The 14,228-nt window shown below is 40.5% G+C and overlaps 1 protein-coding gene across 2 annotated transcripts in view; it reads left to right on the plus strand.

Moving 5' to 3' along the window:
* Positions 1-14,228, plus strand: part of SCTR (secretin receptor) — a 74,369-nt gene that overhangs the window by 9,126 nt on the left and 51,015 nt on the right. For both annotated transcript variants that reach the window (XM_041739774.1, XM_041739775.1), the window contains exon 2: positions 11,970-12,090. In XM_041739774.1, the coding sequence (XP_041595708.1) occupies positions 11,970-12,090 (121 nt within the window). The remainder of the gene's footprint in view (positions 1-11,969; positions 12,091-14,228) is intronic.

Consider the following 14,228-nt stretch of genomic DNA (forward strand, 5'->3'; position numbering starts at 1 on the left):
AAGAACCAGAGATGAACACCAAATCTATATTTCTATTATATTATAATATTGCATTAGGACATCCAGTTTCAAATGGCAGATTAATCACAGGTGTTTATCTACTCTGCCCCTGGTAGTGTCCTTAAAATGATAGTAGAGGAATCACAAAGGTATAAACCCAAAAATCAAAGGGAACGAGATGAGACAACAATGAAGCAGAGGTTTCAAGAAATCTTTGGAGACAGAAAATGAATGAAGTAGTGGTAGCAGTGTGGGAAAATACCAACCTATGTGCTTGCACCAGGTAGAGTGGGATTGATGACAAATGGTCTGATGGGCCTGCAGTGCCCTAGAAGGGCTCCAAGCATGGAGGAGAAACATAGATCCTGTCTTGGGGATCCTGATTATTTATTTTATAGCAAAAGCCACAAACTGTTCAGACCCACAGTGGTTCCAAGGACCCCATTAGTGAGTGCTTCAAGCTTAACTATGTCATAGTACACAGCACAGTGACTATAGCCAATGGTATTGCCATAGTGTTCTGTGGGGACACATGGGAGTTACTCTAGCTACACTTGTGAGTGCAACAATAATGTATAGATCTGTAGAATCATGTTGTGTACCAGAAACTAATGTAACAGTGTGTGTCAACCATACTTCTAATAACATACATGCATATATATGTATATGTAATAATATACATGTATGTGTGTATGCGCATATATATATATATAATTGAGGAAGGCCTCCAATGTGAAGGCGACGAACAGGAGAAAAGAAGGAGGATATATCCACCATGCAGAGAGGAGAAAAAGGTCACATGACTACAATTAATTTCCTAAAAAACAGTTCTTTATTTTTTTTTAAAGATTTTACTTATTTATTCATGAGAGACAGAGAGAGAGAGAGAGAGAGAGAGGCAGAGACAAGCAGAGGGAGAAGCAGGCTCCTTGTGGGGAGCCTGATGTGGGACCCGACGTGGGACCTGATCCCAGGGCTCCAGGATCAGGCCCTGGACTGAAGGGGGCACTAAACCGCTGAGCCACCCGGGCTGCCCTAAAAAAAGTTCTTTAAAAAGATCTAAGGGTGCCTGGTAGCTCAGTTGGTTAAGCATCTAACTCTTGATTTCAGCTCAGGTCATGATCTCAGGGTCCTGGGATTCAGCCCCACGTGAGGCTTTGCACTCCGTGTCTGCTTGAGGATTCTCTCTCCCTCTCTCTCCCTACCCTGCTCATTCTCTCTCTTGGTCTGTCTCTTTCTCTCATCAATCAATCAATCAATTTTTAAAACAGAAAAGATGCCAGGTAAAAGAAGGAGGAGTATGGGAAAGAGGGTGCTGAAGAAAAGGAGTCACCAGAGAATTAGACAGCCTGCCTGGAAATTAAGTGTATGATGACAAAGCATTTATTAGGATGCTCAATAGATGATGTCAAGGAAATGCCTCAGAAAGAAGAACATCTGACACAATGGTGGAAGAGTAGAGAAAGGTGAAAGACTAGAGAGTCCATCTGAGTTGTCCATTAATCAAATAATATGAATTTTAGGAAGACAGAATAGAGAAGATGAAGGTAGGAAATAATAAAATAAATCACATAGCATTTAAAAAATTCCCAGACTTGAAGAACATAAGTCTTCAAATAGAAGTGTCCCCTGAGTATCTAACCAATGAATAAAAAAAGAAACGTTTCCTCTAGGAATTTAAAAGCAACTAAAAACAAGAAAAATTCTAAATATTTCTACAGAGAAAACAAGTCACATGCGAAAGGTTTGGAAGTACAACTGGATTTCTTATTGATCCAGAAAGAGAGGAGAAAGGCCTTCAAAATTGGGAAGGAAACTTATTTTCAACCCAGAATTCTCTGCCTGAATGATTAACTTGATAATTCATCAAATTCATAAAAGCCTTTTCACTTCTGCAAAGATTTTGAAGTTTACCTCCTACATACACTTTCACAAGAAGCGGCTAGAGAATGTGCTACAGAACAAGGAAGTGAAGCAAGAAAAAAGACGTCAGATCTATGAAATCAAAGTCTAGTCAGAAGAGCTGAAGAGAGGGTACCCAAAACCACAGCTAGGAATCAGGCCCACATTAGAGCAAGAGGAACAAGGACCAGCAGAGAGGTCTCCAGAGGTTAAACAAATACAACTGTTGATGGATGTCTCACAGAGCTGTTGGAGCGCTTAGAAAAATTAACCATATGTACACAGAACACTAATCAAATGAAAAAAAACAAAGTAATTATTGACCTCAGGAAAAACAAAATGTACGAGAAGAGACATAATCATTTTACATGGCTAGACTTAGCAATGAATGATATTTCATAGTCAAAACAAGACTATAAATATAGACCATTTATTTAACAAAAAATTAAGTCAAGAGAAGTATATATAATATATGAGGGACAGAAGTATATATAGGGAGGTTTAAAAACATCTAAATCTTTATCTTCCATAACAGAGTTTGGAATAGTGTTTCAAATTAATAATCTGAGAATTAGCAGTAGAAGAATATAATTTTTAAATATGGAAGGGGGCCTGGCTGGCTCAATCAGAGAAGCATGTGACTCTTGATCTTGAGGTCATGAGTTTGAGCTCCGCATTGGGTGTAGAGAGACTTTAAAAATCCTTGAAAAAATATGGAGATAAAACCAAAAATGAACAGCTAAAAAGAATTGAAATAGTTGCCTCTGAAGAGCAGGTAAAGATTAGGGAAGGGAACTGCTACTTTTGGTGGCAAACCCCTTGGCACTAGTACAGGTAAAAGAGAAAAAAAATCCACATACATACACAAATTCAATTTTTAAAAACTGTTTAAAGGTACTTTTTAAGGACTAATAATTCTTATTTTGAGGACAGTTTTAGAAGTTCTTTCATTTTCATCTGTCTGTTTCTCCTGTGAACTTTATTTATATATTTATTTTTAAAGATTTTATTTATTTTAGAGAGAGAGAGGATGGCAAGGAGGAGCAGAAGGAGAGGGAGAGAGAGTCTTAAGCAGACTCCATATAGAGCATGGAGCCCAAATTTGGGCTCGATCTCATGACCCTGAGACCATGACCTGAACCAAAGCCAAGAATTGGAGGCTTTAACTGACTGGGCCACCTAGATGCCCCTCTTCTGTGAATTTTAAGTAAAATTATATTTAATAATTATATATAAATATAAATATACATGTAGCTTCTCCTCCCCTTATCTAGGTTAATTCAGCTAATAAGGGGGCTTGTTTCCCACTTATTTTCCTTCTGATGCTTCTACCACATGGTTGCTCCATTGACCATACTCCTCTCAGCCACTCCCAGCAACCTGAAGGGCCCCTTTTCTTCACTGCTGGTCACCATCTGGAGCCACAGGCTCAGTCCTTTCAGCAGAATGCTTCTGCTGTCTTTAGTTGGAATGCCACCACAATACAAAATTATTTTGGTTTATTAAATTTTAATGGAAGGACTAAGGGTAAAAAATGTGGAATGAACCACTTCACATCCATCAAGAATGGCTGCTATTAAAGCAAAATACAAAAATAGGGGCTCCTGGCTGACTCAGTTGGTAGAGTGTGTGACTCTTGATTTCAGGGTCCGGAGTTTGAGCCTCACATTTGGTGTAGAGTCTACTTAAATATATATATATAAAGTAAAATAGGGGTACCTGGGTGGCTCAGTTGCTTAAGCCTCTGACTCTTGATTTTGGCTTAAGTCATGATCTCAGGATCATGAGATCGAGGCTCTTGTTGGGCTCCACATTCAGCAAAGAATCTGCTTGAGATTCTTTCCCCTCCCTCTGCACCTCCTCTCTCTCTCTCTTAAATAAATTAATAAATAAATAAAATATTTTAAAAAATATACAGTAAAATAAAAAATAACAAAAGTTGATGAGGAAGTCGAGAAAATGGAACCTCTGTGCATTGCTAGTGAGAATGTAAAACTGTGCAGCTGTTGTGGAAAACCATTTGGTGGTTCCTAAAAAAGTAAACAGAATTGCCATAGGATTCAGCAATTCTGTATCTGGGTATACACCCAAAAGAATCCAAAGCAGGTACTCAGATATTTGCACACCCATGTTCATAGCAGCATTATTTACAATAGCCAAGAGGTGGAAGCAACCCAGGTGTCCATCAACAGAAGAATGAAAGAATAAAACGTGGTGTATATGCACAATGGAATATTATTCAGCCTTACAAAGGAATGAAATTGTGCTAGATGCTACAAGGTGGATGTGCCTTAAAAACACCCTAAGTGAAATAAGCCAGATATAGAACAAATGTAGTGTGATTCCATTTATACCTACAAAGGCCAAATTTGTAGAGTCAGAAACTAGACTAGAAGTCATTAGAGGATGTGGAAGGAGGGAAATGGGTAGTTATTGCTTAATGGGTACAAGGTTTCTGTTGTGATGCTGAAAAAGTTCTGGAAATGAAAAAGTTCTGGTAATGATTGTTGCACAACATTGTGAGTGTACTTAATGCCACTGAATTGTACACTTAAACATAGTTAAAGCCCTAAATTTTATGTTATGTATATCTTACAAGATTTTTTTTTAAAAAGAAATTATAGGATAAGAAGAAAAGGTTACTATCTTCTATTTTTTCTGTAGTCCAAGGGAAAAGCACCAAAGAAGTTGACATTGTCTTGGAGGGACAGTCCCAGTACAGGGGTTCTCTCATTTCTAACCTTGCTCCATCTTTTTCTCAAGAGTCCTCTCTGTGGGAGGACCCCTTTCTTGAATCCCACAGTGCAAATTGCCACCTCTTGGGGGAAACTTCACTCCCTAAATTACACACATTGGTACTGCCCTAGAATCTCTTCCCTACCCTGTGTCAGTCAGTTATGCTGTATAACAATCACAAAAAAATCTCCATGGTAAACAGCAGTAAGTGTTTATTTCTCTCTTTGTTTGTAAGTGAGCTGGGGTTTAATTGATCCAGGCCACGCTCAGCTGGCTTGGCTCCAGCCCCTGGGTTAGGTTCAAGTCTGCTGTGTGTGTTATTCATTCTTCCAAGACCGGCAGGATACCCCAGGTGGCAGAAATGCAAGAGAGCAAGCACAGCTGTGCAAACATATTTCAAGCTTCTTTTCATATCGGATCTACCTAATAGCCCGGTGATCAGTCACATGGCCAAGCCCAAGTGAGAAAATATACTCCACCCACCATGAAGTCATTTGTATAAACTCCTATAGGAAATTGAGACCAATAATTCTAATTATGATAATTCCTCTTTCCCTGTCCTTGGCAGTAAAACTCCTAAGTCTGTTATGAGTTACATTGTCTATATTAATACCCAAAGGATACTACAGAATGTGGAAGCTCGCAAGTACAGTCCAGGATGGATTTTGTCCTCTGAATCTGGCAGCATAATCAAGCCTGAAATGTTGCCCTCATCCCCATAATTGAATATGGCACATCACTATATCCACACATGAAAGAGAGAAGCATGTTTCTTTCCTCTTAAGGGCCTAAGATACCACTTGCACATGTGTGTTTTGCTCTAATCCATTGCTAGAATCAAGTCACGTGGGCACACGTTAGTTGCAGGGAGATGGAAAATTCTAGTCTCCAGATGGGCAACCATATATGCCCAGTTAAATTCTGATTGTAGTAGAGGAAGGGAAGAATAATTATAGAAACAAAGGGTAATCTCTGCCAGAGAGGTTATAACTGCAGATAGGAATGGGAACAGAGACATGGAATGAAGTATTTACCTTCCCCTATATATTTACATAATATTTTTAAAGTTTCATATAATTTTCATAATACTTCCATGTATTCTCTTCCAGATTTTTCTTCTGAAAATATGGTACATTCTACATCCTTACAATCATACAGTGTATACAACTTTGTGTCATGCTCTTCTCATTTAATATCATGGTGTTACCATTAACAATCTGTACTGCTGAATAGTCTTCTGAATTATCACAGGTAATGGCTGAAACTATCATGTTGAATGTAATTTCAAGATTTTAAAAAATATATTTCATTATTTATTTGAGAGAGAGAGAGAGCATGAACAGGGTGAGGGGCAGAGGGAGAAGCAGACTGCCTGCTGAGCAGGGAACCCAACATGGGGCTTGATCCAGGACTCTGAGATCATGACCTGAACCGAAGGCAGATGTCTAATCAGTTGAGCCACCCAGGCGCCCCTAATTTCAAGATTATAGTATTATATATTATGTTGAATGTTAGCTGAGTGTTCCCCCAGATGTGTAAATTGTCTCTTTTTAATATTTAAACTTTATTTTGAGATCATCGTAGACTGTATGAAATAATACAGAAAGCCCATAGCCTTTTGTCAGCTTCTCCCAGTGATAAAATCTTGCAAAACTATAGGTAGTACAGTATTACAATTCCAGAATCGACATTGACACAGTGAAGATACAGAACATTTCTACCACCCCAAGGATCACAGTGCCCTGTTACAGTCACAACCACTTCCCTCCCACTCCTACCCCTTCCTTAATTCCTGACAACCACTAATCTGCTCTCTATTTCTATAATTTTGTCATTTCAAGAGCTATATGGATAGAATCATATAATATGTAACCTTTTGGGATTGACTTTTTTTCATTCAGCATACTTCTCTGGAGATTCATCTAGGTTGGCCTATGTATCAATAGTTTGTTCCTTTTTATTGCTGAGTGGAGTTTTGTAGTATGGATGCACCATAGTCTATTTAATCATCCACCCATTGGAAGACACCTGGAATATTTGAGTCTAGGGCTGTTATGAATAAAGCTGCTATAAATATTCACATATAGGTTTTTGCATAAATAGAAGTTTTCATTTCTGTGGGATAAAGGCCTAGGAGTGCAATTGCTGGATCATATAATAGTTGTGTATTTAGCTTTTGTAAAAACACTGCCAATCTGTTTTCCAGAGTGGCTATATCAAATTACATTCCAAGCCGCAATGTATGAGTATTCTAGTTTCTACACAACCTCACCAACACCTGTTGTTACTATTCTTTTTAATTTTAACTATTATGATGGGAGTATAGTGAAAACACATTGGGGTTTCAATTTGCATTCACTTAATAGCTAATGATTTTGAGAACCATTTCACATGCTTATTTGCCATCTGCATATCTTCTGTGAAATGTCTTTTCATGTATTTTACCTATGGTTCTAACTAAATTTTTTGTTTGTTTATTGGTGAGTTTTGAATGTTCTTTATAAATTCTATATACCAGATGTTTCTTGAATATGTGACTGCAAATATTTTCTCTTTCTTTCTGCAACTATCTTTTCATCCACTTAATATGGTTTTTCATAAAGCAAAACTTTAAAAAAATTTTTATGAAGTCCAGTTTACCTAGTTTTCCTTTTATGGATTGTGCTTCTATTGTCACATGTAACCCTGAAAGTCTGCTCATTTTTTGGATCCTTGGGACTTCAGGATCATGCCCTGGGCCAAAAGCAGGCACTCAACTGCTGAGCCACCCAGGCCTCCCTACTTTTAATTTTTTTAATGAAAAAAATATTTTAAGCTCCAACGAGGGGCTTGAACTCACAACCCTGAAAGCAAGAGTCACATGCTCTACCAGCTGAGCCAGTCACATGCCCCAAACTCTGTTCAATTTTATTTTCAGTTTATTTTTTCTCTGTGTTGTACAGATAGAGTGATTTCTACTGTCCTGTCTTCTGGCTCAGTGACTCTTTCTTCTGTCCCTCCCCATGCCACCACCATTCTCCTGTTGAACTCTTCCACTGAGCTTTTTCCTTCAGTTATTGTCTTTTTCAGTTCTAGCATTTACATTTGATTTCTTTGTATCTTCTATTTCTTTGCTGAGACTTTCTCTTATTGCCGAGGTTTATATCCCTACATTTGTTTTGAGTGTACTTATAATTGCTCATTGAAGCATTTTTATGATGGATGCTTTAAATAAAGGTCTTTGTCAAATAGGTCTAGATCTCTCCACCTCAGTGTAGGCATCAATTAATCATCTTGTCTCATTCATTTTGATGTATTCCTGGTTCTTAACACGATGAGTGATCTTTTATTGAAAGTGAGACATTTTGTATTGCTGTAAGACTGCATCTTACTGAAATCTCTCTTAGTTGGCTTTTCCTGATGGGAGAAGGGGATGGGTGCTGCCTCATTTCTGCCAGGTCCAAGTAGAAGTCCAGCTTCCCCACTCTGCCTTTTTTGACAATAGCAAAGGAGAGAGTTTCTCCCCTTACTGATGAGTGGAAGGTGGGAGTATCAGCTCCCTATCTGGTCTTATAACATTGCAGTTAGTGAGATCTCATCATCACTGGTGCTGGTGAAAGTTGTGAGTGTCCATTAGGCTCCCTCCATGTGTAGAGAACCATTTTTTAGCCATTCTTTTAGGGTAGGAGGCTGGCAACGAGTTCCTTCAGTCTTTATTATCTGAGAGTGTCCTGATTTCCCTTTCATTTCCAGAGATGTCTTCTCCTGAGTATAGGATTCTAGGTTAACTCTTTTTCTTAAGTACCTATGACACCACCCCAGTGGGGAGATGGAGGAGCACCTCATTACTTCTGGATTGGGATGGAAGTCCCGTCTCCAAAGACATCATAGGCTGGGGGGACCTCTGTTAGCACATAGCAGGGAGAAAGCACCAGCTCCCTACTTGGCCATCTCTGTCACCACCCTGGCAGGGAGGCTGAGGCCATATGTCACAGCCTGGGGAAGGCAGAAGTCCTAGTTCCCCAGCTTACCACAGTTTTTTCTGTGGTTTTTGGCTGGAGTAGGGCAGTTGTTGTCTATACATTTTCTGCCTTGCTATACTTCCTCTTTCCTGGTCCTTGGCGAGAGAGAGCAGGCTTTTTTTGTCTGCATATGGCTACATTTCCTTACTGCTGACTTCTTCAGCTCTGGTAATGGGATCTAGGAAGTGAAAAGAAACTTCAGAGACATTACGGCTTCCTTGGGTCATGAGGTCTTCAGCTACTTTGCCTTCTCTCCACCTTCCAGAATCTTCCTAACATTGCTTTGTAAATAATGTCCAGAGTTTCTTGTTGTACTTAACAGGAGTAATAGGGAAAAGCTTTGTGTACTATATCTTCCTGAAGTCCATCTCTTTGTTGCTATAAGACGTAAAGCTGTAACAGAATCCTTCCATATAAAGCTTTTTCCACATAGATTACTAGAAGTAAAGTCAGTTGGCCAAAAGGTATGAACATTTTGGTGACATTTAATGCATGATGACATCGCTTAAAAGATTGTACCTGTTTGCACTACTTCCAGCAGTTTCTCACCTTTTAAGAGTGATGTTAGTCTCAAGGTAGCACTGAACAGAATGTGTGTCTACTTGAGATCTTTGGTGAACTAAAGGCAGCTTGCCAACCTGCAGGTGGATTTTTCCACTCAAGCTCTTCTACTGGCTCTGCTGAAAAGCTAGGGGGTGCTGGTGTTGATGGGCTTCAGCAAGGACTGGGAGGGAACCCCATGAGAGGATAAAGGCATAAGTATGTGAGGCTGCATGCCTGTTCTCCCAACAGTGACTACATTCTTAGGGAAGCTTGTTTCATTTTGAGAATCTAAATATAAGAGTCATCACAAGCAATGTGATGAAGTCGTTTTGCTATATTGCCAGGTATGAGATGGAAATTCAGGGGAGATGAATGGGGAAAGAATGACCATAGCGTGATTTTTTTCTATAGCGTGATTTTTTAAAAAAGATTTTATTTATTTATTTATGAGACACACACACACACACACACACACACAGAGAGAGAGAGAGAGAGAGAGAGAGAGAGATAGGCAGAGACACAGGCAGAGGGAGAAGCAGGCTCCATGCAGGGAGCCCGACGTGGGACTCGATCCCGGGATTTCAGGATCATGCCCTGGGCTGAAGGCGAGACTAAACCACTGGGCCACTGGGGCTGCCCAACCATAGCATGATTTTAATGCTGGACAGGCACAGGCATTCCTGCAGCAGCTCTGTTGTGGCTGATCACAGGCTCTGGGCCAGGGGATGTGATGTGTGTGTTTCATGGGGATCATGGGCCCAGTTGCTTGGTATTGGGGAGTAGTTGGAGAAGAGCAGTTGCTGACAGCTAATATATTCCTTTTTATTTTAAGAGAGAGAGAGAGAGAGAGATTGGGGGTGGGAGTAGGGGCAGAGGGAGAGAGAGAGAATCTCATGCAAACTCCATGCTTACCGCATGGAACCCTACAAAGGGCTTGATCTCACAACCCTGAGATCATGACCTGAGCTGAAATTAAGAGTTGCATGTTTAACTGACTGAGCCACCCAGGCACCCTGTGGATAGATACTTTCTGACTGCAATAGCGAAGGGTCATAAGATGTGGAGGATCCAAAATAAGAGATAACCAGATAATTTATGTTTGGTTTGCAATCATTTGAATACAGTGCTACCTTAGCTGCCCTTCTCTGGCCCAGAGCTTTTGTTTATTTGGGCCATTTTGGAGCATGGCTTTGTCCCCAGGGACTTCTCCCCCTCTCCATTATGTTGACATTTTCATCTACATCACAGTAGTACAGGATTGACAAGAGGGTATGAAACCTAGCCCTTAACCCTCTTACACTGTTGGTGGGAATGTGAACTGGTGCAGCCACTCTGGAAAACTGTGTGGAGGTTCCTCAAAGAGTTAAAAATAGACCTGCCCTACGACCCAGCAATTGCACTGTTGGGGATTTACCCCAAAGATTCAGATGCAATGAAACGTCGGGACACCTGCACCCCGATGTTTCTATCAGCAATGGCCACAATAGCCAAACTGTGGAAGGAGCCTCGGTGTCCATCGAAAGATGAATGGATAAAGAAGATGTGGTCTATGTATACAATGGAATATTACTCAGCAATTAGAAACGACAAATACCCACCATTTGCTTCAACGTGGATGGAACTGGAGGGTATTATGCTGAGTGAAATAAGTCAATCGGAGAAGGACAGTGTATGTTCTCATTCATTTGGGGAATATGAATAATAGTGAAAGGGAATATAAAGGAAGGGAAAAGAAATGTTGGGAAATATCAGGAAGGGAGACAGAACATAAAGACTCCTAACTCGGGGAAATGAACTAGGGGTGGTGGAAGGGGAGGAGGGCGGGTGTTGGAGGGGAATGGGTGACGGGCACTGAGGTGGACACTTGACGGGATGAGCACTGGGTGTTTTTCTGTATGTTGGTAAATTGAACACCAATAAAAATTAATTAAAAAAAATAAGATAAAAAAAAAAAAGAAACCTAGCCCTTGACCTCTTGGAAGGCTGGTCTCTGAAATCAGGAATCCTGGGTGTCAGACCTTGGTCTCAGGCCCAAACCACTATGGGCATCAGTTTCCTTTTCTGTGTCTCTTTACAGGGTTATTTTGGGATTAAATAGGGTATTATATGTGAAAAGACTCGAATATTAAAATTCATTACTCTGTAAAAGGTAAAGAAGAAATCCAATTCATTTATCTTTTCAGTTCATTCATTTACTCATTCGTTCACTCATTTACTCACGTATTTATCAAGTGTCAGGCACAAATAAAAGAAGGGAGCCGTGCTCTGGAAATCTACTCTAGGAAGAGCTAGGAAGTCAGGACTATATGCTAATTCTTCCTGTCTAGCTCTTTCCTCAGTTGCTCTTTGCATGGGGTGAACATGTGCTCTCTTCTGGGGAACTGGGAGATAGTTAAGTATAGGTTTCAAAGACCTTTGAACCAAAACTAAGCTTGCCAAACCTGGGAAATAAACACTGTTGGAATAAATGAAGTCCTACTGACTAATAATGGTGAGATGTCCAGAAAGCAAGTAACTCACTGGGCTCGGGAGTCTTGGTAAACTTAAGAGCATGATTTGCAGTGGACAAGCTACAGATTGAGTGTCCTGGCTGTCCCAGCTGTGTCCTGAATTCTCTCCCAGGAGTGGCTGCCTACACCTCTCTGTGAGGAGCTCCTTGGTGGCGTGGATTTTCCCCTCCTTATTTTGAATCCCCACTGTCTAGTCCCACTCTTGCTCACAGAAAGTCTTTTTGTGATACACTGGAGTTAGTGGCCAACATGAGCATTCTGGGTTTTGGACTTGCAGGTGGGCGCCCTCCCCAGACTGTGTGATGTGCTGCAGGTGCTGCGGGAAGAACGGGACCAGTGCCTCCAGGAACTCTCCAAAGAGAAACCAGGAGACCTGGGCATGGAGCAACCAGCCCCAGGTACGTGGCCCACTTTAGTCCACTCATGGATGTGGATTGTGTCCAGTCCCACTGGGGTAAGGCGGGCTGGGCCAGTTGAGGATGTAAGGTGCTGGACTAGCTGTATTCATTCAGATAATCAAGGGTGGGGGTGGGGAGGGTCTGGAGTGATCCCAGGGAGCAGTTGACACACTGCTCAAGAAGTCAGATCATCACCACTCACTGTTTCTCTGGGCTTCTGGATACAAGTCTGTGTTTTCAAACCACCAACTTGTGCATGATGACTTCACCAAGGTAAGAGTTTGGTGAGAATGACTAGTCAAGGCAGTGTACTTCTTATCCTCTCGCCTCCTCTGCCAGTTTGATGAGTGAGGTAGCCAGAAAAGGCAGCAAGGGGTCAGAAGAACCAGGGGTCCAATGTTGGCTTACACTCACTGGCTGTGTAACCATGAACAAGTTCTCTAACCTGCTGAGCCTCAGTTTCTTGATCTACATAATGGAGATGATAATGTCTACTTTGGGACTATAGTGATAAATAAGATAAAGTATGTTCAATACTATGATTCTCTGGGCACCCGGGTGGACCAGTTAGTTAAGCATTTACTTCACCTCAGGTCATGAACCCAGGGGCCTGGGATCAAGCCCGGTCTAGAGTTCCCTGCTCAGAGGAGAGGCTGCTTCTCTCTCTGCCCCTCCCCTTGTCCATGCACGGGCTCTCTCTCTCTCAAGAAAATAAATAAATAAATAAATACCGAAAAAAAACAAAAAACAAAATAAATACTGGTGATTCTTAAATGTCATTATTTTTAGTGTTACTATTATTCATTTTTAAATACCATTAATTTGACATTTAAATGTTAATCTTATTCCTATTCTATTTTTTTAACTTCCCCTCATTTAAGGATTAGGAGGCATGTAGCATTAAGAAAAGAATCCATTACAGGTATTCAAACAAAAACTTGTACACACATATTTACTAGTCTCAGTAGCAAGGGGCAGAAACAGCCCAAGTGTCCATCATCTGATGCATGGGTAAGGAAATGTGGTCTATACACACAATGGAACATTATTCAGTCATAAAAAGAAATGAAATACTGGTACATGCTACGACGTAGATGAGTCTTGAAAACATGGTAAGTGAAGAAAGCCAGTTACAAAAGGCCATGTGTCGTACGATTCCATGTATATAAAATGTCCAGATCTTGCAACTCCATACAGAGAGAAATTAGATCGGTAACTGCAGGGGCTAGGGGAGGGGGGATGGGGAGTAACTGCTTAGCGGTTCCCTTTTGGTGCTGGTGAGAATATCTTAGCTCCAGATAGAGAAGATGAATGCATGATGCTGTAACTACTAAATTCCACTGAACTGTACACTTTAGAATGGATAATGGTTAATTGTATGTTATATGAATTTTTAAATAGACTCTTTTTTTTTACAGCAATTTACTGCAAAATTGAGCAGAAAGTGCTGGGTTCCTATATACTCTCTGCTCCCCACCCAAGCATAATCTCCTCCCCCAAGAACATCCTATAACAGAGCGATACACTTGTTATAATCGATGAACCTGCATTGATACAACATTACTACTCAAAGTCCAGAGTTCATATTAGGGTTCACTCTTGGTATACATTCTCTGGGTTTTGACAAATGTATAAGGACATGTGTTCACCATTATAGTATCGTACAGAGTAGTTTCTGTGCCCTAAAAATCCTCTGTCCTCTACCTATTCATCCCTCTCTCTTTCCCTAATCCTTGGCAACCACTGATGTTACTGTCTCCATAGTTTTGCCTTTTCTGGAACCTCATATGTAGTTTTTTCAGATTGGCTTCCTTCACATTGATATGTATTTAAGGTTTTCTCCTTGATAGCTTGATAGCACATTCTTCATAGAGCAAAATAATATCCCATTGTCTGGATTCACCACAGTTTACCCATTCACCTACTGAAGGACATCTTAGTTGCTTCCACATTTTGATAATTATAAATAAAGCTGCTATGTGTGGACATAGGTTTTCAACTCATTTGGGTAAAATACCAAAGAGCTTGATTGGATCATATACATGGTAAGAGTATGTTCAGTTTTGTGAGAAGCTACCAAACAGTCATCCAAAGTGGGCGTGTAATTTTGCATTCCACAAGCAGTGAATGAGAGTTCT

This window comes from Vulpes lagopus, chromosome 24, assembly GCF_018345385.1.
Source record: "Vulpes lagopus strain Blue_001 chromosome 24, ASM1834538v1, whole genome shotgun sequence".
In the NCBI taxonomy this organism is placed as follows: Eukaryota; Metazoa; Chordata; class Mammalia; order Carnivora; family Canidae; genus Vulpes; species Vulpes lagopus.